At 53.0% G+C, this 27,534-nt stretch overlaps 1 protein-coding gene, 1 long non-coding RNA gene and 1 other non-coding gene across 3 annotated transcripts in view; 1 reads left to right on the top strand and 2 right to left on the bottom strand.

Moving 5' to 3' along the window:
• The window catches only part of LOC122707049, a 95,572-nt gene extending 82,673 nt beyond the window's left edge, over positions 1-12,899 (bottom strand). Inside the window, exons 1-3 of the long non-coding RNA XR_006344573.1 lie at positions 12,703-12,899; positions 12,063-12,225; positions 8,958-9,071 (exon numbers count right to left, since the gene is read on the bottom strand). This is a non-coding gene — a long non-coding RNA (uncharacterized LOC122707049). The remainder of the gene's footprint in view (positions 1-8,957; positions 9,072-12,062; positions 12,226-12,702) is intronic.
• LOC122707268 lies at positions 10,108-10,184 on the bottom strand. Its single transcript, XR_006344782.1, has one exon. It is a non-coding gene; the product is annotated as a small nucleolar RNA SNORD112 (small nucleolar RNA).
• A 9,839-nt stretch (positions 12,900-22,738) lies between the features above and the next one.
• On the top strand, positions 22,739-27,090 carry RTL1 (retrotransposon Gag like 1). Its single transcript, XM_043922704.1, has one exon. The coding sequence runs from the start codon at positions 22,739-22,741 to the stop codon at positions 26,759-26,761; it is 4,023 nt and encodes a 1,340-aa protein (XP_043778639.1). The 3' UTR covers positions 26,762-27,090.
• Positions 27,091-27,534: the final 444 nt, after the last annotated feature.

Genomic DNA, 27,534 nt, shown 5'->3' with positions numbered 1-27,534 from the left:
CTGCAGGATGTCAATGATAAGGCTGACCCCTAAATGTGTGATCATTAAAAGTGAGATGAACCAGAGAAGAAGTTGCCTGAGAAATAAATTTAAGATCTGGGGGAACAGAAGTTTGGCTCCCTGACAGTCCAGGAAGCTGAGTCTGACATGGCTGAACCCCAAGGGATACAGATTTTTTTTCAGGCACGGTCAGAGAGAAAAGAAAACAGGAAGAGGGTACGTGTTTGGTGGAAGAGCAGACAAGGGATCAAATCCTAGTTCTGCAATTGCCCCCTACATGATGTGGGGCAAGACACGGGCCACTTCTAAACTTCAGCTTCCTTTTATCTTGATTGAGGATAGTGACTGTTGCAGTGGAGGGTGGCTCTGATGACCGAAGACAATGTCGAGGAGCTAGAAGAAGACGGAGCATGGGGTTGGGTTCAGGGCTCAGTCATCCAGGAGAGGCAGGGGCAAGGGGACTGTCCTTTGGTTCTCAGTGCAGCGTGAAAGCAGCTGGGACCGAAGGCTGCAACTGAGTGGCTCGAGCACCACAGCTGGGGCTTGGTCCCCACGGGCTGGCAGCCCCCCTGTTGCCCGGAGCCCCCGGAGACAGTGAGTGTGCTCAGAAGCAGCACAGAAGGCAGGAGCTTTCCCAGCAAGCTCCACTCAGAGGAGACCTCTCTTCACAAATCAAGTGAGCCCTTGGTGTTGATGAGAAACTGACTATTCCCCCTCATTTATCCATCCATCCGCCCCCTGCACTTTAATTCACTCACTCAACTCACCAGCCTCCATCAGCCAGCCAGCCACCCCTCTACTCCCGCATCTTGATACATCCATCCTTCCAACAGACCTGGGTTGGGATCCTGGGTCCTGCTTCCTAGCCAGTCTCAGACAAGTCACTAACCTCTCCAAGTCCTCTCATCTGTGGCATAAAGGGACATCAGACATAGCTGGGGCAACGATTTAAAGACCTCACGGACATACCAGCAACTGGCCTGAGCAAAGGCTCCTAAAACCTTCATTCCCACTGTGTCTACGATGGGGCTAGGATTTACGTGGGAAGAACACCACAGTATCTTGCATGATGTTTTCTAGGAATTATCTGCCATGTTTTTGTCGCGTGCAACCCCCTGTGGCCCCTGGGACTGGGCAGTGGTCAGGGCAGCTGAGGGTGGGGGTCCCTCCTGGACACAGAGCGGAGACTGCCACCTAGTGGACTGGCAACCGGTGGGGTCCTGACTGGGTCCCAGGTTGCAGCAGCTGCGGTCTGCTGTAGGACAGCTGAGTTGCAAGCCAGCTGGGAGGTCCCAGCCTCCCTGACTGCAGGCTGCTCTGTTGGGATTTAGTGCACGTACTTTCCTCATCACTCAGAGGGTCTGGACTGCCAGGAGCCTTTTGTTTTGTGGATGATTGCCAACTCTGATTTGCCTACCCCAGCCTCTCTTTAGAAGTTTCCGAAAAAAAAAAAAAAAAAAAAAGAAGTTTCCGGGGGGGCTGGGTGGAGGACAACTCTGGCAGCCACTGTTTGCTAGTATGTCTGCTATGTATTAAATACAGGGCTGGGGGCTTCATGTGCATTATCTCAAATCCTCTAAATGACCCCAGAGGAGACCCAGAATTTGCTCCACTTTCAGTGAGAAAACTGAAGCTTCCTGAGGTCGGGTTACTCACTTAAGGAGAAGGTAGCTATGCAAACCCCTGGATTTGCAGCTGCACTTACTTCCTATAATCCTGGTGCCCCCCTTGAAAGTGCAGGAAAGAATTCGGACACCGATTTTAACAAGCGGAGTGTAAAAGAAATTTATGAGTCAGTTGGGGCTATTTGAATGCCGAATAGCTATTGGATGACATTAAGAAAATGCTGTTAATTTTTTAACTGTGATAATGGCATTGTGGTTATGTTTGCAAAACAGAAAAAAGAGTCCTTCTTTGTTAGAGATGCACACTGACAAAGGCTGGAAGAAAAGGTATGGGGTGTCTGAATTTGCTCCAGAGGAGTCTGGGGCAGGTGGGAGTCGTGGAAGGACAGTAAGGGGTCTGGATGTAAGGAGAGGGGCTGGGAGTTGTTGGCCGGCAGCAGTAGGAAAGCGGTAAACTGCGAAGAAAAGACGTTACCATTTTCTCCACTTTTATGTTGTTGGAAATTAATCACAATCAAAGGTTTTTAAAATCAACATGTAAAAAATACAGCGCAGTAGTCATGAAATGAAGATAATAATAATAAACAATATCTTAAAATAAGTACAGGAGCCAAGGACGTAGGAGAGGTGAAGCCACATAAAAGAGCAAAGGGGTCCAGGGTCTGAGCTGACTCCTGGAGGGCCAGAGGGGGCTGATTCACAGGCGAAAAAAAAAAAAAAGCCTCAAAGTGGAAAGGGGACAAGAGAGGGGCCTGGATGGGTGAAAGCAAGCCATTCTAAGGTGGGGAGGTTAAGGAGAAAAAGCGCAAGGGTGCAGAGCAAGACACCTACCTGCTACCCCAGCGCCCTACCTCCCTCCCAGCCTCTCCTACGCACCCCTCCCAGCCCCTGCTATATCCCTCAGACATCCCCATTCTCCCCCGGACCCTCAGAGCCATCTGATCCCTTTCCTAGGCACCCCTGCCCCTCCCCAGCCCCTCTGCCCACCCCCTAGGTCCTCCTAGTACCGTGCACCCTCTTCTGACCCCTGAAGGGCCCACAGGAGCCTCCCTTCTCCACAGCAGACCTGGCCACCTGATGACTCCTTCCCTGGGACCAGCTCAGATAGGATTCGGCTATCTAGCTTGTCAGATTTTTTTTCTTTTTTCTTTTCTTGTTGGCTCTTTGGGGAGGACAAGAGGAGGTGGCTTTGGTCCTCCAGCTGTGTGCCAAGCTGGCCCCACCATCACCAGCCCCCCTGTTCCCCACCCCAGCCCTCCTCTTTCCGGTCAGTGACATCACTGGAAACTCACTGACGCCCAAGCCCAGGTCCAAATCAAGCTTCCCAGACCCCTGGGCCCCTCACCGCTGCCCCCCTCCCTGCCTCTCCCCCCTCTGGCCCTCCTGCAGCTGCCAGACTGCAGTCTGCTTCCTGGGCGCCTCAGCATCCTCTGCCCCGCCCGCAAACGCTCCCTCCCTCAGCCTTCCTTCCCCACTTTGGAAAGCCGGCCACCGGACCAGCTCCCGGGACCCTCCCCGCAGCCTGCTGCATTGCAGCGCGGTCCTCTCTTGGTGAGGGTGGGGCAGAGCCTGCAGTCACCCCCAAGGTAGGGTGGGCCGCCCCTCCCCAGCTGCCCCCAGCCCCCTGGCGTGCACGGCGCATGCAGGTATCTGGGGCTGGCAAGGAAAATCAAAATCGCCGCCTCCGCAGAAGCCAAACAAAAAAAACAAACAGGGCCCCGGTCCCCATGGGTCTGCCTCCCCCTCCTCACTTTCCGGACTCAAAAATCTGGCCCAGGCAGCCCCCTTGTGGCACTTGGGGGCGCCACAGACGCTTGCCTGGTGTCTGAAGAACTCAGACTGTCTTGCTTCCACTGCACCGTGAGTTGGCACAAATCTCAAGTGGCCCAAACTCCTACCCAGCTGCAGAGCCGCCTCTCTGAATGGGGGGCGCAGTTCCCCTCGCCTTCCTCCCATCCACAGCGCTCCCCGTGGCTCCCTCCCTCCTGGACGTGGAAGTCTCCTGTTGAATACTGCTCCAGAGGAGCAGACAGGTGTCCGGGGATGTGCACTGTGGCCGGGGTTGGGGCTGGAGGGACGGCACGGGAACAAGGGCTCTCCGACAGAGATGAGGGGGGACTCTGAGGGGCAGGGTGGGCCCCCCGACCTAGTCTGTGTCAGAGAAAGGGGCTGGGGTCCCTGCCCTTGAGAGTGGGCTCTAGGTTGGGCATTTGCCTGGGGGAGGGGACTCCCTCTCTCGGCCCTGAGCCATCAAGCCCTCATCCACGGCCACAGCTAGTCCTGCCCAGGAAGCTGCCCCTAGTGGGCCCCCCGGATGCTCTCCCGCCCCTCCCTCTAACTCCCCGTCCACGCAAACAAGGCCCAGCCCCCTCGATCTGCAATTTGCCTGGACGTGGGCAGGGCCCCCTCTACGTCAGGTTAATAATGCCACTTTTATAAGCCTCTGCCAATAGGTGCTACCACCTAATTCGGAATCTGCCCTTCAAGCGGATTCGGCCACAGAGGAGCTGAGATCTCAAGCACCCACTGCTGGGAGGTGCTTATAACTACTCACTCCGTCCCTTGCCCACCCACAGCCCCCAGCACTCAGCACAGCCTCGCTGAGCTCTCTCCAGCAGCAGGGTGTGGTGGGGAGTCTCGGACAGACTGGGGTTCCAGCCTAGCTGGCCCTCACACCAGCTGAGAGTCGGTGAGTATCGGGCTTCATCTTTTCCTGCCTCAGTTTCTCCATCAGGCCAATGGGGATTTTTGAGGCTGGTGCTCAAGAGTTCTTGCTGGGGCTGAGTTCTAGGCAGACAGCCCGGCTCGGGCTTGTCTCCTAGAAGACAGGGCTCCATGATGTCAGTTGCATCACTTGATTTACAGTGACTGACTCCCTTCTCTTTCCCCCACCAGATTGAGCTTGGAGGACAAGAAGCCAGCCGATTGGCACTGCTGTGTCCAGCCTTTCCAGCCAAGTCTGGGCCCGGGAAGGTAGGTGCCCTGCAGTGGTTTGGAGAATTGAGTGCCCGGAAGGATGGCTGCACCCCACAGTTTGTGGGGTGCTTGGACTCCACTGGGTTTCTCTTCCCAGACATCCTGCCTTGTCTAAGCTGGTCCTGCTAGGGAGCAGCCAAGAAAAATGTTCCCTCTGCCTTACCCCAGGGGTCCCCTCGTGCTGTTTGTAAACAGCGCCAATGCTTGCCATATTAAAGGCAGATGTGGGCTTGCCCATCTTTTTTGCGGCCTACTCTAAGCATCTACTGTGAGCTCACAGGCCTACAGGCCTCCTCTGGCTGAGTTAATTTGTGCTGGTGGAGGCCACAGAGGGGTCTCTGCCCCGTGAGGTCCCTGTCTGTATTCGGAGCGGGGCCTCCGAAGGTCAGGCGGTATTCTTTGCTGCGACACTTCTTACATGCATGCGTGCGTCGCTCCCTGAGTCCCATGGTCTACCCTACCAGCCCTGATGAGCTGTCTAGTGAGTGCTGGGCTGCACTTATCTCATTTAGCCTCCCTCTGAGCCGGTGCGGAAGCGCCCTCTCATCTCCGTTTCACAGAGGAAAACCCGAGGCTCTGAAAAGTAAGAGGAATCGCGTGGTCTCCCAGTTAGAGAGCCGGGAAGTGCTGCCAGGGAGCCCCCAGCCCCGCTGCGGGCGCCTGCCGCCGCTCTCGCCGCCGCTGAGGGCTGACCAGGGCCGGCCCGGCTGCCAGCGGCTCCTGCGGAAAAGGCAGGGGGTTTGCATAGAGAGCGTTCTCCCTAGCAACTAGCAGAGGGGCCATAAAAAACCGAGAGGGCTCGGAAGCCGCTTAACAGATAGCTCCCGAGCAGCTGGACCCGGGAGGGGAGACCCGCGCCCTCCCCTGGGCTGTTTGCAGAACAGCAGGGCAAAGGGCTCCGTCCCGGATGCGGGCGGGCGGGCCGGGGCAGACGCGCCCCGGGACAGGTGTCGACGGCCGAGATCGGACGGGGCTGGGGAACCCCTAGCCTGATCACACCGTAGACGGGGGGCTCGCTCTGGAGAGCTCCAGGAAGGAGCTTGCCGCCCGCAAAGAGCCGAGGGCAGAGGGGGCGAGGGGGCTGCGTCGGAGCCGCGGAGGCAGATGCAGAAAGCGGGGAGGGCTCGGCGAAGCAGCTCGGTGTGCGAGCCCCGAGCGGGCTGCTCGGGGAGAGAGGGAGCTCCCTGTTTCGGGAGGCATCCGAGCAGAGAGAGGCAGGCCGGTACTTGGCCGGGAGGCTGCCGCACGGCTCCCTGCCCAGGCTGGCAACCCGCGCACGTCTAGGCCTTCGAGAAGCTCCTGCAGCGCTAAGTCCCGAGCGGGACTGGCCGCGGTGGAGGCGGGCTGGGGTCACAGCAAGGATGCTGACGCGTTCCCAGGTCCCTAGCCCTGAGCTCAATGGCAGAGGCGCAGAGTTGGCCGGTGGAGCGCTTCTGTCTCGGTGAGGCAGTGAGGGAGAAGAGCGGAGAATGGGGGTGAGTGCGGGGCCGGCGCGGGGGAGGGGGGAAGGGTGGGGGGCCGTCCTGCAGCCAAACCCCCATCTCAAGGGCCGGGCCACCTGGAGTGGTCAAGGTCTCGCCCGGCTCCCAGGCCCAGAGACGCTGGCCTGGGTCCTCTCTGGGGCAACAGCCTGGCGCAGAGGGTGGGGGGAGCCCTTCTGGGGTCGGGGGGTGACAGACTCGGTGCGGGAAGTAGAGGGGGTGTTGTCTGCTGAGTTGAGGGGCTGGCCCGGTCATGGGAAAAGCAGAACCCTTTTCTGATGACTGGGCCGCAGCCCCGGATTCGGCCGGCTGCTGGACCGTGACTTGGATGCACTGGGGACCCGTGAAAGCCCCCTCGCCTGGCGACGGGGGCGAGGGGCCTGCATGTTGATGAGTGTGGTCCGGGCTGTGTGTTGGGCACTGGCCCTTTAGGCCCATTCATGGGGGCTCGGTTCCCAGGAACTCTGGGTGGACGGGGCCTTTATCAGGGGACCCCGCTAGACGAGGCTCTGTTCTGCAGTTTCTAAAGGAGTTTTCTTGTCTTTGTTCCCGGTGCAGGCACTGAGTGTGTGTGAGTGTGCGTGTGTGTGTCTGTGTGTGTATGGGTCAGGGTGGCTGAGGGGCCAGCCTGGGGTCCTTGTCTGAGATGACCAGGCTGCCCTGACTCTGTCCTGGGGGTGGGGATGCACCACTCACGGGCAGGCAGAAAGATCGGGGAGGGCCAAGGCACCCAGGGACCCCAGGACGAGCGCCTTGTCAGTAATGCCTCTCTGTCCCCCTCCTGACAGCCCAATCTGTCGGGCAGGCGCTGTCTGTCGGCCTCGGGGTCCCGACAGCTGCTAGGACCCGCCGTGGGGGGGCAGCAGCGTGTTGCAGGTGGAGTGCGGGCTGGCTCCGCAGACAGACAGACAGACATACTGCCCCGCCACACCGCTCAGGCGCTGGGAGCAGCCTTGGGAGGAACTGTTTGCTTTCTCAGAGCCTCAGGGGAAGTTGGGGGGGGGGGGGGCTTTGTGGTTGTTTTCTGTCGTTGCTGTTGTTTTAATCAATTAAAAGATGGCTCTGAAACTGTCACTGTGAAAATGTTTAGTTAAGTATTTACAAGTGCGTCACAGCCTCTGCGGCAACGCAAGGATGTGCGGAGGGGCGGGGGAAGCGGGGGTGTGGCAAAAGAAATCACGCACTTAGAAAATTTTGCAAAGAAAGGTTTCTGATCAGGGAGAGCCCCAAAGAATTCTTTGAATAGCTTTGGTATGGATGTGAAAAGTCACCTCCCCAAATCTCTAATGGGGCAGAGGCCGCAGGGCAGCCCACCTCTGGGCCCCCGGTGGGTCAGCTTGACTGCGGAGGGGAGGGGGCCTCCCACTAACAGTTCATCTTGCCCCACACACAGTCACAGCCCGGCACCCTCACCCGGACACAAGGATGTTAGGGATGCAAGGGGCTGCACGCTAGAGGCACGGACAGCTCCACTAACAGCTCAGAAAAACGGCGCGAGACAGGGGTCAACCCAAGCCCAGGCTCCGGAGTGAATACACCAAAAATTTAGGAGAGAGGGGTCCTTGTGCTCAGTGGCCAAGGAAGTTCACTTTTGTGTCAAAGGCCAGCCCTGCTTCCAACTAGGTGAGGCTGCACTGACGCACAGAAACCTCATTTAGGCTGGGCCCAGCCCAGGGAGCCGTTTCTGTGAAATTTAGGAGAAGTCAGGTTTAGCCAGAAGTTTTTCCAGGAATTATTACCCTCTGGAGACTGTAACCACTGCTCCTTGCAAACCGCTCTTGCCAAAGTCTATAAAATACAAGTCTAAAAAATCTGCCTGAAGAGCAGGCCGACGTTTTATATATATTTATAAAAAAAAGAATAAACGGTGTCCAAACTTTTTAAGAGAAGCCAATTAAGGCCTGTGGGGGCAGCCCCTTTCCGCCCCACGCAGGGTTTGAGGAAAGGCCCCGAATCTCCCTCGCGGGTGTCTGCGCTGCGGCGAGGGGAGCGGGGCTGCTCCCCGCCCGGCATGTGCCCTCTCTGACCCCCTGGGTCTCCCTGCCCTGAAGAGGAGCCGCCTGTGCCTCGGGAGGGAGGTTAAGCGCTTGGGACAGGATGAGATGGAAAGGCCGCTGGTTTCTGCTGCAAACAGCGTGGCGGCTACTGCACGGGGCGATTTAGTGGTGTGACTGTCCCACTCGACCCCTCGGCACGCCGGGGGTGGATTAGCATTCCTCCTGTGACTTCAGGAAACTGAGGCCCAGGAACCCTTGGGGATTTGCCAAAGACACACAGCTCTGAGTGTGGCCCCGGAGCCGCATGTGTGCTCAAGATGGCTGCCCTGTTGGGGGGCCCCCTCCTACCCCCACCCCAGGGAAAGAGAGGGGACCAAAGCACCTGGAACACCCTGGTGCTTCTGCTCCTCCCGACAAGCAGGTGAAGGCCTCTGCCCCCACCGCAGGGTGAAGCAGGCATGGCATCATGGCCCCTCTACACCTGGAAGCCGGTAGTCTTTCTAGAACGTGATGTATGCCAAGACCACTCTCAGCCCGGTCCTCTCCCCAGCACGTCTCCATCAGCCCAGCTGTCACCCTCTCCCCAGCTGTGATTCCTCCGTCTCATGTTCCAGAACCCCTGTTTCTCTCTGGCAAGGAGCGGGTCACAAAAGGCGCAAGGAAGCGTTTCCAGGGTATAATTATGCCCCCAAAACTCATCACCGCCACTCCGACCCTCAGATGTACAGCACCCGACCCCTGCACCCCAGGACTCAGGGTTCCAAGGGCCTCGGGGAGCCTGGCATGTGCACCCAGAAGGGTGGGACGGAGCAGTTTGAGGGATGCCAGCCCACCCCCCGGGTGTGTGTCTGCAGTAGGACGGCATTCTGAGGACTCACCCAGCGCTGTGGAGCACTCAGGCAGTCCTCTGAAGCTGCCCCTCGGCCCAGGGGAACACGAGGCGGTTTTCAGCTGGGGGAGGCTGGATCTAGGCAACACGGGAGCCGAGGTCACTGAAAAGGGACAAGGGAAAAAAGGGTAATTAACATGTGGCCAGTTTCACAAATTCTAGAAAAATGCAAACCGTTCTTCTGGACGAGGCAAACATGTCAATGACGCATCAGAATTCCACAGGCTACACTTTGCTGAAATTTTAAATGAGGTGTTGGGGTTGGGGGGGGGAAGATGTGCCTCTAAATTTGGGCTCACCCAGGAAATATTTCAAGCCTGGTCTTAAGGGCCAAGGCAAAGCTGGCTGGAGCCCCAAAGGGTAAAAGGAAGGGCACACACAGGGAACAAGGTAGCTGGTGGAGGCTGTCGTGTGCTTAGCACACGTGTGTGCATGCATACGTGTGTGTGTGTATGTGTTCATGCGCATACATGGGGAGGCGGCACAGGCTGGGGAGCTTCCAGCCAGACCCTGAAGGGTCTTAACGTGCCAGGCTAAGGTTCTTGGACCACATCCCAGAAGCTCCGGGAAGTCAGATGGAGGATTTAAAGCAAGACAGTGACAAGGTCAAAATGGCATTTTAGAAAGATCACTCAGTGAAAATAAACTTCGCTGCAAACCATTTCATCTAGCTATCCCACCTCTAAGAAGCCGGGGTAAAAGCACAGTTGGGGATGTGTTTACATATTCAGCTACAAGAATGCTCATTGCAGGGTCGTTAGCAATAACACACACTAAAAAACAAAAGCGGGACAGCTTAGATCTTTTTTAGCTGGCGTCAGTTCAGCAGAATCCTATTAATTAAAACCTCGGTTCATGACACGCTCTCCTCATTTATCTATGCCAGGACCACTTTTATTTTATGTATCTTTCTTATTTATTTTCTTAAATAATATAACAAGCACAACATGAACCAGTGACCCGCCCGACGGCTAGGACTTTGACCAAAGCGTCTATATGCACACACTCGCCTTCCCCGGCAGACTTACAGCTGGGGTTTTCAACAATAGAGGAGGCTCTAATAAACAATGGTGCAAACACACTCCGGAATATTAAACAGCTCTTAAAAAGAATGAAACAGCCGAGACCTATTGTCTTTTAATGGACCTCAGTATTTTGTGCAGAACTGGATTAATCACGATCCTTTGTTCATAAACATTTTCTCATCATAGATCCAAGCATGTCCTGCTTTTCTTTTTCTAATACATGCATTCATATATTCATTTGTAATAATGACATAAACACTCGTGAGCCCACTCCTCAAATCCAGACCTTAGCAATTACTTAACACCTGCTTCCACAAGCCAGCAGCACCACCACCACCCCCATCGTGGGTAAGAACCCCGGGGGCTTTCGTGACAGCAACGAGACGGTTAACCCAACTCCAGTATGTAGAGATTACAGGCTACTAAGGTGTTGTAATAAGGAATGGTGTTTCTTTATGATCTCCAAGCAGGATCTTGAGAGACGAGAAACAATGTGCATTGTAGAATGTACATTGTGATATAGCTTACATAGAAAATAAACAAAATCATATATGGGAGGGGCTCTATTTAGATATATATGCAAATGCACAGAAAAAAAATCTGGCACCAGACACCTGACTCTGATAGCAGCACTTAAAATGGTGTGGTTGGCAGGGAGGTGGGAAGTTGGGGAGGAGAGAAGCGTTGACGATGGTTGTAGCTTTTATCCGCAGTGTTTGATTTTCAGTAATAGGTATATTAATTATCAATGCATTTCTTGCATAATTAAAACAAACATTTTGTGTGTGGGTTTTTTTCTTTTGACTTGTTTGTGGGGGTTTTGTTAGCTTTTAGCCTCTTTTTTTTTTTTTTAATACAAAAGAAAGCACGTTTTGGCTGATGGATGGGGAGTGGGTAGATTCCCCCCACACACACATCAGTTCCGCAGACACGAAGGATTTATTCTGCCCCCCAGATCACTCTTTTCTTGAAATTTTCTATGTTCTAAAGCAGGAGTGCCCCAGGTCTCTGAGTGGTGGGCACATGATATGAGGCCGGCAGGTGTGTGCCCACCGGCTGGGACTGCACCCCCCATGGCCCCAAATCCCTTCAGACCCGCAGGGCATGTGTTTGCAAGGCACCTATTGGGGAGGACGTCGTTTTTCAGTTTTAACAAGCCCGAGAGCTAATGCCCTGGCCCGTGTTTTCGAAGATTAGCAAAGTGGAAATGAGGACTCAGGAGAATGTGAGACGAGACAGTCCCGGGCGAAGGGGACCCAGGAGACCCTAGAGAGAAGCCCACATGCTCCGGCAGCCCTGCGGCTTGCTGGCGGAGACCCGGGGGCTCGCTGCGCCCTCTGACAGCTCGATTCCCAGGCAGAACCCACAGCTGTTACGTTGCCCCTCCCCAATTCTAACCAACAGGGAGTGTGGCTAACACGTCAGCTCCCTGAAAATGGGGTGCAGGTCCTTGCCTGCCGCTCCCCACGTGTCCAAGGTGGCGCACCCTGACTCCTCATCAGAACTCCCCCTCTCCCCCAGACACTCCAACCTCTGCCTGCATTCGAAGCTTCAGACCCAGCCCCAAAGACCCCCTCCAGCTGTCGCAGGCATGGGGCTAACTGTGCAGCTAAGAAGACCCTTTATCTTTATGCAGATAAAAATATCAAGGCTCAGAGACCCCAAGAACACAAAACCAGGCCAACTTGAAACCCAGATCAATCTAAAGTTGGGTTTTGTCTTGGCCTCCATCTGCACAGATGAGCTGATCATTTAGCTGCTTAAGGTCTTCCCCTCCCTAAGCTGACACAAGCAGGACCTTCTAGAATTCTCTCCCCTCTGCCAGACAGATGCTTATTTTCAACCATGACTCTGCACAAAAGAAATGTGAGCCCAGGTTAGCCAGCTCTCCACCAACACAACCAGCTCTTCATCACCTTTTCTGCACACGAGCCCCTGCTATTTATTACATGGCACTTTATTTTGGATGGCCTTTGATCCTGGCAAATACTTTTGAGATGTCTGTCATAGTTTTGCAGATACAAAAGATGCTTATGATAAATAAAAGTAAAATACAGTTCCCAAGTTACCTGCGCCTGCCTCCGGGCCAGGGTAATTCCACATGAAGATGCTCATTCCTCCAGAAGGCTACATAAGTCCCGCCAGGCCAATAAAAGTTACAGGGTTGACTCAAGGAAAGAGCCTCTGGACCCAAGGCGGACCTGTTTATCTCTCCAGGTGTACCTCTGGATTCTACAAAAATGAGAAGGGCTTTGAAAGCGACAGTTAGGGGACAGATCCACTGAAATGAGAACCAATTTTACATCAATTGAGCACCTACTATGCACCAGGCATTCTCTTATTGTCCTTCATTAAAAGCATCAAGGTGATACTTAAAGATGGCTGTCCCCATCCTACCGGAGCCAGCGAAGGGAATTATAATCACTTGACCAAGGCCACCAGCCTCCACCCACGGGAGCCTGCCCCTGCTGCTCCCAGAGCAGATCCCCATCAAAGATGCCCCCTCATCCCCCGTCGTAATCATAGTGAGAGAGTTTAACACCTCCCTGGGGGGGTATGTCAAGAGGGACAGTCAAGAGGAACAGCACTGTGTTGGATTTTTAAAATAAACTACCATCTTAAGGTTGTGTGACCTCGACTGCGCCCCCCCCAGCCTTTGAGGGCCTTCCCGCCTGAAAGAGGCTGTATGACAGAGCAGGACGCACGTACCTGGGGGGAGGGAGGTCTTTGAGGTCAGCCTAGAAGGGCCTCACACTCCCCTGGGTGGGCCTGCCATCCTGGGGGGGCCAGGGCTGGGCCTCTCCTTGGCCTTGGGAACCCACTGACTCACTGCCCGCTGGGGGCAGCGAGCCACGGCTGCAAAACAAAGAGCTCAGGTTAGATCTGCCCTGAGGACCCTACGAGTTTACCCATTGTTCACATGTACCAATCAGGGGATAAAAAGCAATCATTTTTCAGACCTTTTGATTCGATCCTGGGCCAGGCATCTACTCCCTTCCTGGAGAAAGCCGCCATCCCGTCTGCCTGCCTCCTGGAAAGGGAGAAGAGACAATACACACCAGGTCCCCAAGCCGAGGGGCAGCCCACCTTTCAGATCCCCCGCCCCCGGGTCTCCCCCCACCCCTGCTGCTGACAGCCCTACTGTGTGCCTAGGGGGAGGGAGGGCAGAAAGAGCAGCGAGTGCAGACTGCTCTCAGGGGCAGGAATAAAACCCTGCAGGGGCTTCTGAGCTCAGGAGTCCAGAGCAAGGGCGGGGCCACAGGGCCTCCGGTGCGGGCAAGGCCGATGGGATGTGTCAGACCCCGAGAGAGAAGGGAGGACGGCCCACGGGGTCTGAGGTTTGTCCCCGGCCTCAGGCTCCTCTTCTGCAATACGGGGATGAGAAAAAAGTCACACCTTCAAAGGGTGTTACGAGGGTTAAGAGAGTGAAAACAGCGCCTGGCACATAGTAAGGACTCAAATGATGGAGGAAGCCAGACGCAGCACTGGGGAGACTGTATCACGTGATGTGACGTGGACCCCTGAGAAAGGCAGGACAAAGCCGGAAGCAGACTGAGGTCGCTACTGTGCAAAGTGCATGCACCACCCCAACCTGGCCTCTCATACTTAAAGAAACCCATTTATCCAATAACCTTCTAGAAAGAAGCGGAGCTCCAGCTGACGGGACAGAAGCAGAGCTACTGATCACCTGCGTCAAAGGTAAGACTCAGGGTGAGGGGGTCCCACGCTGACCTCCCGCCCCCCGGGGGGTGGTGCTGGTGGGTGAGGGGGTGGGGCTGGGCCAGCGCTCAGAAGCTCAGAAACAAAGGTGAAAGGATTCATTTGTCTGCAAGAAAAAAGCCATGACATGGAGGACTCAATGGCTCTGTACAAACACTCAAGTGGCTATAATTAGCAGGCCCTGGGCCAGCTGTCCTGTCCCTCTGCCCACACCCAAATTAGCCAAATTGATTGGAAATAACCACGTGAGGTCTTCTGGAAGACTGAGGGCAGACCCTGAGGTCCTCATTCCTTCAGTCACGCCTCCCGTCGAAACATGAAATGAAAGTGGCTCCTCCGGTCCTCAGGGACTCTGAATGGCCACTGCCCACTGCCCCTGGGGCGTCAGCTCCCGCCATCCCCCTGTCCACCAGTGGAGGGAAGAAAGCCTAAGCCTGGCTGCCTCTGCCTCTTCCTTCCTAAACCGGGCTCTCTGAATCCCAGTTAAAGCTGTGAGGCAGGGAACACACCCCACCCCGTAAGGAACAAAGTCAGTGTTAGGGGCCTAGTGCCCTGGGCCGGGCCTGCCACAGAGCAGACACTTGGGAAACATCCATTTTAATAAATGAATGCTAATTACCCCGGTCTGGAGGACACGTGCCTTCTGCATTTAGACACCCCATCCCTCACTAGCTCCAGACCTGCTCAGTGCTGGGGCTGTTCAATGGTCCTGATCCCAGGGGCCCTAGCCACTGCTAATTACAGCTCCCGGGCAGGTCGTGTGACCCTCTGGACTCTGGCTCCCTCACTTACAAGGGAGGGCGTCGTCATCTCATGGGGTTAATGGGAAAATTAAAGTTGATGCCATGCGTGAAAACACTGTCTGAATCCATCTGACCATTACAATTATAGTGGGTGTGATAAAAGTGATAATCATAAGAGTCTTAATGACAATAACAAGCCCAGACTTGTTTGGAGCATTTCACAGTTCACAAAGGGCTGGCTGCACCCCACTCCTGGGAAGGCGGGGCCCTCCGTTAAGTAAATGGAGAGACTGAGGCCAGCCTGGGCCGAGTTGCCCGGTACCAAGGCCCCATTCTCCTGCTCCAAGAACCCCAGGCTCCTGGGCCTGCAGCCACAGCACCCCAAGAATAGAGGGAACCCACCAGAGGCTCAAAAAAGCCCACTGAAGCCCCTCTCAGCCCGACTCTGACACCTGGACCAGCACTAGAAGAAGCCCCCCAGTCTGTGCTCCCAAGAACCCCCAATTTCTAAGAGCAATTGGTGGAACTGAGCTCCACCTACTCTGACAAGGGGCTTCCCAGGTGGCACTAGTGGTCAAGAAGCTGCCTGCTGATGCAGGAGACATAAGGGATATGAGTTCGATCCCTGGGTTGGGAAGATCCCCTGGAGGAGGGCATGGCAACCCACTCTACTATTCTTGCCTAGAGAATCCCCATGAACAGAGGAGCCTGGTGGGCTACGGTCCATAGGGTCACAAAGAGTTGGATACGACTGAAGCGACTTAGCATGCACACACATACTCAGACAACCCCTCCTCACACCCCTGCTCCCCAGGGTCACCCCTCAGACCCCTCTCAGGACCCTTGAACTATAGGAGCCACATGAGAAGACCCCTCCCCAAGCATCCCTACAGCTCTGGGGAAACTGAGGGTCAGGAGAAGGGCACGCTGAAAGTCAGCGAGGGCCCAGGGCTGGCAGCTGGTCCGGGCGCCCTCCCCTGCCCGCTTGCCTTGAAAGGCAAGAGCAGTCCTGGGGAGCAGCTGGTTGGCCCTGCCGATCAGGGCAGCCCAAAGAAGGAGGCCGCTGGCCGCCTGACCCCTCTCCCAGCCCCGCCCGCAGGCGGCACTCTCCCCGTCCCCCCTGGTTATTCTGGGCAGAGTGAGCCAGCTGCCCCCTGGAGCCGCCCGTCAAGTGGAGGGTGCGCAGGCACTCAGCGGAGGGAACACGGCTGGGTCAGGGGCACTGCCCGCTCCCTGGATAGCTGGAGGGGGAAGCGAAGGGCTGTGCAGACCCTCTCCAGGAGGACCCCTGCCCCGCCCCGGCTGGAGGTGGAGGAGGAGCCCAGGGAACAGTACTCACTGTCTTCTTGAATCACAGCATCCGCTTTCCAGACAGTAGTGTCCTCAGTGATGTCCAAGGCCCAGTGGGGCCTGACAGCCTAGCCCCTCTATCCCTAGTGCCCCCTGCCCCAGGGGAAGGAAAAGGAGGATGGAGACTCGCTGTTTGGGATCAGTGAGAGAGGTCTCCCATCTGGGAAAGACCAAGGGAGTCTTTGGCACACATCAGGGGGTTGAGTGCCCAGGAGGGGGGGACCCCTGACTTGAACTCTGCTCAGCCAGCAGTTCCTGAAGGTCCCAGGGACCCAGCACCCAAGCCCAGCTCTTCATAGGACCCTCGGGAATCCCCCTCAGAACTCCCAGCACCCTCCTCCTCTGCTCCTGACCAGCCAGCTGAATGCAGAGGGGGACCATGCCCCTGGTCCGTACCAGGGGAACCAAGAAGGGCCCCCAGCCTCGTCTGCCCACGCTGACCTTGGCACTAATCTAACAGAATAACAAACAACAGCCTGTGGCCCTCCTAGCGCCCCTGTATGCCCACCCACATCTGGATGCTCCCCTCCGTCCATGCCAGCAGCCAGGACCAGGGCAGCGGAAGGGGCACGTGAGGGCACTCAGACCACCGAGGCCCCCCGACCCCACAGTTGTGTCCATTGAGTCCACATGGTTCTGAGCACGGCCTAGAGGCCGGGCGGGGCAGGCCGGGGTCTTCACCTGACTTCAGGTGCCCTGAGAGCTGGGCGGGGGGGAGGGGTCATTGCTCCAGTTGTGGCAGCCAGCACCTGGGAGGCCGGCAACATGTCCTCACCTCCCTTAACTCCTCCACGCCCACCCCCTGCCCCAGGCTCAAACCCTGCCCCTAAACATCCTCTCATCTCCTCTTCCAAGCTCTATTTTTAAAATCAGATTTCCTTTACTGCACAAGTGAGCTGACGGGGTGGGGGGGGCGCGGGGAGAGAAGTATTTGCTGAGGGATTGGCCCCCCGCCTCTCCTCCACACCCAACCCTTCATAGACACACGTTGGCAGCCCTGACCCAATGGGCCACTTGCTCAGAGGCGAGCAAGGAGCTGACCTGACCGAGAAGGCTCCGGGCACCGAAGGTGGTGAGGCTGGATTGTCTGTCTATGAGTGTCGGGAGGGGAAAGAGAATCCAAAGCCAAGAACCCAAACCAGCTGCACTAAACCAGCTGCACATCCTGGATTTTGGAGGGTTTTTTTTTTGGTAAGGTTAAGAATTTCCAAGTCAGTAGATATTGCTCAAAGAAATTTTCGTGAGCCTTGAGACTTCAACATGATCCCAGCTGCGTTTACAGGACTGGGAATAATACTTCTTTAGAGCCCAGAGCAGAGGCAGGGGCAGCCTCTTGGGCTGCATAGAGCTGCGACAGGTGGGCCCATGGAGGACAGGGGTAAGAAGGAAGCCCGCACTGGTTTCTAAAGCAATATGCAGCAGGACCCAGGCCCTGATGATGCCCAAAGTCCTGGCAGAGGGACAGACAGCTGAGCCCAGTGGAGCCTCAAGAGAGCTCTCACCAGGGATTCAGGGAGACCCCTGGCCCTGCCCCGAGACCCCAAGCTCACCTCTGGCACAGTACTGAACACGAGGGTGCGTGGTCCTCATCTCTTGGCTGGTAATGTTCTGCAAGGCAAGGCTGCCTCCATTTCTTCATGCTAGAGTGGGGGTCTAGCATAATGTCTGGCCCAAAAGAAAAAGTCAGGACATTCTATATGAATTAATGAATCATAGGTACAGAGACAAGTTCAAAAAAAAATGATCTGTGACAATGAAATCAAGATGCATTTGGGGGCACAAGAAGTAACGAACCTTAGTCTTTCAGGAGGGAAGTGTGAAAGGAATAAGGAACTGAAGCGAGACAATAAAAAAATTTTGATTTCATGCAAGTTTAGGCTTTCTACTCTAACTAATAAAGAGCCATGTAAATATTTTTCAATATAACAAACACTTGGTCCAATTTTCATTTCATGCTCAGGCAATTGGATTTTATGTTATGGACATGAAATGTTAAGGATTTTAAACTGAGGATATCGTGATTAAATGGGGGTGCCATGCTAAGATGTGGAGACATTTTGTTAGTGATGGTTAAAAAGATTTTAAGCGGGGGCTGGGGGCGGCCTCATGAATAGATACAGAGTTTGGAGGGAAGTAATCTGGACTTTATTACTGAGAAGTGATACATCAAACTTTTATAATTACGCTAAGGAGTTTGGATTCTTGCGCATGGGTTTGAAGAAATATGATGGGGAGATTTTTTGCTTGTGGGAGGTAAGTAAGCAGAAAAACATAAAACATATTTTAAGGCTTTGGATTTTATGAGTGGACAATGAGGAAACATTGGAAAGTTGTTGACAGAAAAGTAAAAGTCACTCATTTAAGTATCACGCTAAAACATCCTTTATGAGTTGAGGGGGTGCTAAAGTCTGACTTTCAGAGCATACCAAGGAAATTTGACTGATGTTGACAACAAAGTTGAAACAGAGAAATTCCATGAGCAATACTGGGAATACGCAAAGAAATGTGGAATTTACTTTGAGGCTCTGACACAATGAAATTTTTGCAAGTGCCTAGGAAATTGATTTCAGCCAATAAAAAGTTCTAAGAGGGATGTGCTGAGCTTCGTTGTATTTGATAAAGAGTTTACAGTGAAATTACCAAACAAAATTCACATTTTATGCTAAGATTTTGAATTTTTATTCCATAATTCCACAATCAAGAGACATTGTAAGATTCTTAAGGTGAGGTGACAAGATCAAAGTTTACTGACTGTGTTAGAAAGTGTGAATTTTATTTTAAGGAATGACAAGATCGGATTTTTATTTCATGCTAATAAGTATGGATTTATGCCAATAAAGTGTTTCAAAGAGTGACAGGGTAAGCTGTGTGGGGTTTTCTAATAGACCAACCCAATGATAAATTATATGGTAAAATGTTGCATTTTATGAGTAGCTGGGATTTTATGTTATAGGCTATGAAAACACCTTGAGTTTAAAATTGGGGAGTTACATGATCAAATGTACACACTTCAGGAGAGCTACAAGAGCAGATTTTTATGACAAAAATAGTATGTTCAGATTTTCATAACATGCCAAGTAGATGTGATTTTATGTGTGAATTGGATGAATTGAAGGCATCCAATGAGAGCATCTCATTCAGAGGAGGGATATGATCTCATTTTTGAACCTCGTGTAGAGGCGTCTGGATTTTAGCCAATAAAGGATCTTAAAGAATGACTGAGTAGAGTTTCATCTCCAGGGGAATTAGCTGGTAAAACATAGTTTAGGCTAAGGTGTCTGGATTTGATGAAGCAGATAATGAGGGCACATCGACAGTTCAGGCGAGGCACCCCTTGGCAAAACTGCACCCAGTCTGTGCTGTATGGTGGCGGATTGAGCGTTTATGGCAAGTAATACAGAGGCGGGGCAGGAGATACAGAGGCTATAGGATTGAATTTACATAGCATGCTAAGAAGTTTGGGAACAGGATCTGAGGAACAGGATCGGTTTTTTGTGTCGGGCTAAGGAATTTGGATGTTAGCCATTAAGAGATTCTCAGAGAGTGATACGGCAAAATGTCTGTGTTTGATAAACAAAGGCTGCAGAGAAATTGTACAGTAAAATGTGTCTTTTATGCTAAGGAGTTTAGGTCCTATATGCTAAGGACTTTAGAGATATTATAAGACTTTAAGCAGAAGTTACAAGACCAAATTCATGTTTCTTGCAAGTGTGGCCTTTAATGAAATGGTCAGACTTTGATATCATGTCTAATTACTGGTTTGGAATTAAGCCAATAACACAAAGTTTAAGAAGTGACTTAGTGAGATTTGGGGTTTTTAATATCCATCAGTTTGCAGATAAATTCATAATAAAGTTTTTTATTTTATCCTAAGTGATTGGAACTTCATGTTATAGTCAATGAAAAGAAACTTTTGTAAGCTTTAAATAGAGAAGTTGTGGATAACTTTTATGCATCTTGCTAAAAGTTTAAATTCTATGTTAAGGAATATTAGTAATATCAGGTAATATCCAGAATATAGTAATATCAGGTTTTAACAACATGCCAAGGATATCAGATTTTAGGTTGAAATTGGGAGAGTTGAAGGATTTCATCAGGTGCCTCAAATTTATAAACATATTAAGAGTAGACTTTATATTAAGAAGGGGATAATCTAGTTTTTAAATCATTGTGCTAAGGTGCTCAGTTTTTAGCTAATTAACGGTTTTAAGAGACACACTGAGATTCTGTATTTTAAATTGTAACCAATTTAACATTTTTTATTTTAAAATTCAAATTTAAACAATTTATTTTAGTCAATAAAAGACCTTAAGGGTTTTAAAAGATATACTGAGATTTTATATTAAAATTTTAGTCAATTTAAAATTTTAGCCAATAAATGGTTTTAAGGGTTGTAGGTGACATTTAGGGATTTTACATTCAAAATTTTTAATTTAGCCCATTTAAATTTTTATATTTTAAATATTAGCCAATACAGTGTTTTAATAGCTTTTAGAGACATACTGAGATTCTGTACTCTAAATTTTAGCCAATTTAACATTTTTAATTTTAAAATATAAAGCCAATTTAATGTTTTGATTTTTAAATTCAAATTTTAGCCAGTTTGAATTCTTAAATATTAAGTGTTAGCCAATAAAATACTTAAGAGACAACTGAGACTTTATAGTTTCAATTTTAGCCAATCTAAAATTTTTAATTTTAAAATTCAAATTTTAGCCAATTTAAATTCTTAAATTTTAGCGAATAAAGCATTTCAAGGGTTGTAAGATACATAATGAGATCTTATATTGTAAATTTTAGCTAATTTAATTTTTTAAATTTTAGCCAATAAAGGGTTTCAAGGGTTGTAAGAGACATACTGAGAAATTCTATTTTAAGTTTTAACCAATTTAAAATTACCAATTTAAAAATTTTAAGTTTTAAATTCAAATCTTAAGCAATTTAAATTTTTTATTTTAAATTTTAGACAATAAAGCATTTTAATGGTTGTAAGATACATAATGAGATTTTATGTCTAATTTTAGCCAATTTAAATTTTTAAATTTTAACCAACAAAAGGTTTTAATAGCTGTAAGAGACAGCTGAGATTTTTATTTCTAACACATGAGTTGGCAGATGAATTAATTTGTCAACTTTTGTATTTTAATTAGTGACTTGGAATTTTACAATAATAATATATAGTTTACAGGACTTTTATGAAGAGGAAATGAGCTAATCTATGAGATGTGCTATATATATAATCTTGTTATAATGGATATGAGGATGGTGATGACGATTTTACCTAAAGAAATGTAGTCTCTACTTTGAAAGAAAAACATGATCAGAATTTTCTATTATTTTAAGACCTTAAATTTTAGCCAAAAAATTATTTTGATGAGTTTATGTGTCAGGAATTTTTATGCTAACAGGTTTGCATTTAATATCGTAGATGGCGAATAAACAGTGAAGGCTTAATCAGAGGGACTGCAGAATTAAATTTAACTGTCATGCTAACAAGAATGCATTTAATTTTGAGAAGCAGCATATCATGTTGGAAAGGTTGGATTTTAGCCAATGAGGAGTTTTTCGCTAGGGAATGCATTTTTTTTTTTAATAGATTGGCCCGGGGGCTAAAAACAAAACTGAGAAGCAACAAAAAGTGTTAAATGCCTAAAGAACGATAACTGTAGAGCTAATTAATTGGACAGCCAGAACTCAATTTGCCCTGCACCAGCAGAGGAGCATGTTAACAATCCCAACCAAGACATCTCTGTCAATTCAGCCTTGACCCACTAAAGATTTTCCAAAATCAGTTCTTCAGTCACTCAGATGTCAAGATTATCTCATGCCCTCCCCACACCTTACTGAATATCCCAGCTCTATGAGCTACACCCCAGTGTTGGGGGGAAACCAGCCCAGGACAGAGAAGTGTGTCCACTGGGGCAAAGAGATTGGAGGGTCTGTAAAGATGTTTGCACGAGTGGAATTGAGGCCAGATGTTTGAAGTTCCCGAACCCCGCAGACAAGAAGGGCTAGTCTTGGGAGAGTGGAGATTTTAGGAGAGGTGGAGACATGATTGGTAGGTCTCCCCTGACAGCTCAGAGCTGGGGAGAACTCAGCACTGCAAGTCGGTGAAAGAGAAAAAAAATCAGCAAAAATGCCGAGTCAGAATTAAGTCACAAATGACATGTCTCTAGCAGACAGTAGGTATTTCGGTGGGGGTGGGGTGGGGGATAGAAAAGCCAGAATTCAGATCATGGCTTCCACCTGTCCCCAGTGTCTCCTTTGAATCTAGGAGAAGAAATAAGAGCTATTTCAGGCAGCTGACCCAGCTGACGGGATCGCAGCCAAGTGCCCATTTTCTGCTCGTGCCCTGAACTTGCTAACCAGTAGGCATCTCTACTGGAGATTCCCACCTCAGCCCCAAGGGGGCCCAGCCTGCCAGGGGAAGCTTTGGATGGCACTGAGATGTGACCTCTGTGACCTTCTGGTGACCAAAGAAGGGCAGGGAAGTTGACCAGGCCTATGTGCCAGGCTTGAAATGAAGTAGCCAGTGCATCCTGCCAGGTGCCTGCCTGCCACTGGGCCACTCTGGGCCCATCACACCACAGAATTTATGAACTGTGAATTTCTCACAGCCGTGGGGGGAAGCAGGCAGGCCAGACAGGCAGAATAAGCCTCAGGTGCAAAGGTGCAAAGGTCAGGGGGGTTGAGGATCTTTTCTCTCTACAGAATGCCCTAAGTTAGACCCAGGGAGATTTCCTCTGCTGATTCAGACTAGGTGGGCATCTAACTTGTCCTAGAGACCCTGACCTCATGAGACCCTAAACCACTGCCTTTCCTCCAATCCCCGCCTCCCCAGCCCCAGGTTCTGATCTCTGCCGTCCCAGTCACTGACTGGACGCGTCACGACCTTACCAGTCTTCAGAGAACACTCCTTTCCATCCGACGAAATGATAGAACCCTCTGAAGACTCATTTGAGACGATGATGGAGCGTAAGAATCCATCATCAAAACAAATGGAGTCCTCCGAGGGCTCATCCAACACCACTGTGGAGACACCACCAGGCTACGGAGCGGAGGCGGCGGGGCTGGCCGGTGGCCTGGCCCAGGAAATGGAAGAGCAGTCCATTGATCTCCGCCAAGACATGGAGGAGCCATCCAGTGGCCCACATAGGGAAATAAAGGATCCACCCAATGACCTACTCCAAGACTTGGAGGAGTCATGCGAGGGTTCTCATCTGGAAGAGGGGGGTCCATTCGGTGGGGCACCTGGTGGAATGGAAGAGGCAGAGGACAACCCATGGGAGTCCGAGGAAGACCAAGACTACTACACTGACCTGGCTGAGTCAGAAGAAGACGAGAGTCCCGAAGAGCCAGATAGCGCAACAGTGGAGGTCATGGGCATGGTGAGGTCCATCATCTCTCTGTATTTCCGGACGCAAGACCTCAGAGAGCAGCAGCGAGTGGCGGAAGAGATCCTGATGAATGCGATCAACGATGGCCAACTGCCGAACCCGAGCCGGTTCTCAGGCGATCGCAGAGAATACCATGAGTTCATTGTGCTCTGCCAGCTGATCTTACAGAGCTACCCAAGAGTGTTCTGCAATGACCGCCTTCGAGTGGGGTACGTCATCAGTCACCTCTCGGGCATGGCTATGGAATGGGCCAGTGACCTGGTGGAGAGAGACAGCTCCGTGATTGACAACTTCCCGGCCTTCCTGGAAGCCATGAACGACACGTTTGAGTACCGCCAGGCCCTGCGGGTAGCAGAAGATGCCATGTTACACCTCAGGCAGGGGGATCGCCCCGCCATCGAATACATCAATGAGTTCCAGAGCCTGATACCCACCTTGGGCTGGCCGGACGAAGTCCTCCAGGCCCACCTGTGCCAGGGGCTCAAGGAAGAAATCAGGCACTATCTGTTCCGCATCCCGCAGCCGAATTCACTGAAAAACCTGATCGCACTGGTCCTGCAGATAGAGGACAAGCTGGCCGAGAGAAGGGCGGTGTTCAGGCTGTCCCCGGAGGTCCGCCCGCGGCACCTGACCTGGCTCGACTCACCTGGTCCCGAGAGGTGGACCGTGAACACCTGGCTGCCCAACCAGTTCCACCCTGACATCAGACACAACCACCTCTTCCTGCTATTCCTGGTGAGGGTGAACCCCTACCACAGCGTGGCGGTCCAGGCCCTGGTTGATTCGGAAGCGAGAAGCAACTACATGGATGAAGAATTCGCCCAAGAGCACCACGTGGAGCTTTACCAGAAGCCCTACGCAGAGTCGGCCCAGTTCGCGGACAGCTCACTGATCAGCAACGAACCGGTCTGGCTCTACACCGAACCCCTGGTGTGTTTGCACCAGAACCATCAAGAGTCTCTGGAATTCGACATTGTTGCTTCATCCACCTTCTCCATAATCCTAGGCATCAAGTGGCTCCAGCTCCACATCCCCGAAATCGACTGGATGAAAGGCCGCTGTACCTTCCACTCTCCCTACTGCCTGAAGAACTGCTTCCGCCCGCCCCCACCATGCATCGCTCTGGAAGACCATGCCATAAGCCTGCTGCCCGGATTGCCACACCAGTACTCCGACCTGGCCGACGTGTTTAACCCGAAGGAAGCAGATGAGGAGACTTCCGACCAGCCAAGCTCAGACGGATCCGATGATCTTTCTGAATCAGAGCCCTCTGAGCTTCAGCAGGCTGGAGACAGTGATCAAAGCGAGGAGACCTTTTACGACTGCACCTCCAACGCGCCGTGGGAACCTGTGAGTGCCGGGATGCAAGAAAAAGCCAAGCAGCAGGAATTCTGGGATCTGCAGGACATGCTGACCGGCAGGCATGACTACGTACAGATGATTCCAGAAATGTTCGACCAGTTACACGGGGCTACATGGTTCACCAAGCTGGAGCTGCGTGGGACCATCGTGGAGGAAAGCATGAACATACACAAGACAGAAGACGTATGGAAAGTGGCGTTCGGTTTGGAGCTCCAAAACATGACGAGCTACCAGACCTTCCCGATCTGCGCAGACCCTATCATCTCCCAGGGTGTGATCCACTTTATCCTAAAGGACATGATCGGTATCTTTGTCGTCTCCTACGGGCAGGACGTCCTGGTCTACTCCATGAGCCAGGAGGAGCACTACCAACACGTGCGCCAAGTCCTGGTCCGCTTCCGCTATCACCACGTCTACTGCTCCCTACAGAGGAGCCAGTTCCACCAGCACACTGCCGAGTTCCTGGGGTTCGTCGTGACCCCCAAGGGGGTGAAACTCAACAAGAGCATCGTCAGCACCATCACAGGGTACCCCACCCCTGGGTCGAGGAAGTCCCTGCGAAACCTCATGGAATTCGCCTTCCCCTACCGGCACTTCGTGGAGCGGTTCGCCACCATCACGGAGCCCCTGATACGGCGGCTCCGGGCTGACCTGCCTTTCTCCTGGGGGGACGAGGAGCAGGAGGCCTTCAGGGGCCTGAAGCGGGCGTTCCACCACGCGCCCCTCCTCTACCACCCCAAGCCCCAGAACCAGTTCTACTTGCGGACGGGCGTCACCAAGACGACCCTGTACGCCAGCCTGATCCAAGAGGACAAGCGAACCGGCAAGAAAGTGTCCTGCGCTTTCTACTCTCGCAACATCTCCCCGACGGAGGTGGAGGCCTCGCCGGTAGAGATGAAGATCCTTCCAATCCGGGCTGCCTTCATGGTGTGGTGTCGCTACCTGGAGAACACCGAGGAGCCCATCATGATCCTTCTCAACAAGGAGGATCTAGCCTCTCTGAACAATGACAGGCTCACCGTACTTCTCCCCGGCCACTGGGTCTTCTTCTTCGCCCACTTCTACTTCGACGTCAAGGAGATGCCGAGCTTCGAGGACGTCCGGCCCCTGCCCCGCCGGCAGAGACTCCGCCGCCAGGGGGCCTTGCAGCGCCGTGCCACCCCCACCACCAGGCGAGCGATGTTTGCCACCGAGCAGGCCCCCACCAGGGATCAGTCCCCAGAATCAGAGGACAAAGAGGAGAGTAAAGATGCCCTTCACCCAGACGAGCCCCATCGGCAGAACCTCCAGCAGAGGTTCCTGGCGCTGGTACCGGTGGACCAGATATTCAACAGCGTCCTAGCCCACTTCAGCATGGCCCAGGTCAGGGCAGTCATACTGCACTTCTACCGAGGCCTCCTGTTCTGGAAGAACCACCTAGCCATGGCCGCACTCCTCGTGATGCTTCAGTTCAGGAGGCGCCTGGCTTTGATGCCTGCACCCACCGCGGGCCCAGCCCGGCCACCCCGACAGCGCTCTCTAAGCCTCTTCCTGGACACGTCCCTCCTCGCCAGCAGTGGCATCGCCACCGCCGTCACCCAGCTGTTCACCCAGATGCCGCCTCCCGTAGGCGCCAACGCCCTCCCGGCCGAGGAGCTGGCCGAGCTGTTCCTGGGCCCCAGCCCCTGGCAGATCCACGCCCTGCAGGGCTTGCGGATCACACCCAGGTTCTGGCAGAGGCTGTGCCAGTTCTTCGGCATCAGGGGCCCTGCCCTCGCGGGCACCCGGACCCACCAGGGTTTACATCACTTCCTGGCACCGCACGTCGAGGGTGATGAGTATGTCGTCTCGCGAGAAGCCCTGCAAGACGACCTGCAACGTTTACATCAGTCTGGCCTGCATGACGGCCTGCAAGACACCTCGCAGGACGCGCAGGACGACGTGTGGGAGACCCTGAGCCCCGCTGCGGGCGCTCGCAGGCCCCTCCAGCACCTTCCCACCGAGGCCGAGGTCCTGGCCCGCCTGTCCTACATCCGCAGCACCCGAGGGGGCTCCACCGTGATCCACTGGGAGCTGACGGCCAGGGCCCTGATCAACTTCCTGATGACTGTCTACACCCAGGCTCTGCCCCCGCAGGTCGAGGCAAGCCCGCCCACAGAAGGAGCCACGCTGGAGGAACTGCCCAGCGACTCCGATGAGGACGCTGACCTCGACTAGGCGCGCCTCCTCCCTGCCACCCCGCAGCCCCACAGAACCTTCCTCCAGCACCTCCCCGTGCCTTGGCCCGCTTCGCTCAGACCCTGCACCACTTCCTGCCCCTGGTGACCCAAGGGGAACCGCCTGAGAAGGGCATGCAACCAACTCATCAACCAGCAACAGTCTCTGTCCGTACCAATGGACCAACCACCAGACTATTCCACCATCAGAGACCCAGAGCCAGCTCAGGGCTACACAGCTCCGTCTTAATTCACCAGGTGCCAGGTCTGCAACTGGGCGTGAGATCAATGAGAAGAAGGCAGTGATGAGCAGGAGATGACCCCATGACCCAAGGCCAGGTGAAAATTCAGCACAGCAGAGGCAGCCAAGCAAGCAAATGCCAGGGACCCACCACCCCCTGGAGTGACAAGGGGCCACCTCGGGCCACCCTGGGACACTGACCTTGGGTGCTCCACTGACTTCTTCTACCTCCGCAGCGGTGCTCCAGCTCCCCTGGGCCCTGACTCCCCCCTCCCACGTCTCGTGGTGTGTGCTGTGGTGTCTCCCCCACCCCCGCCACCCTGCAAAGCAGCACCCGCCCCCCGCCCCTGCACAGTGCCCCCCCAGTCTGGTCCAGCTCCCTCAACACTGACTGTCTGACCCTGACCTCCGGCTCTCACCTGGATGGTGCTGCTCCACAGAGGGTCCCGACGTACCAGTACTTACCGGACTCGCATCCCCAGGAGTCCCCCACGACTCCCAGGACACTGATGGGGTGACCTCGCCCGGTGCGG

This window comes from Cervus elaphus, chromosome 13, assembly GCF_910594005.1.
Source record: "Cervus elaphus chromosome 13, mCerEla1.1, whole genome shotgun sequence".
NCBI classification, from domain to species: domain Eukaryota; kingdom Metazoa; phylum Chordata; class Mammalia; order Artiodactyla; family Cervidae; genus Cervus; species Cervus elaphus.
This window is presented reverse-complemented; position numbering and strand designations above follow the sequence as displayed.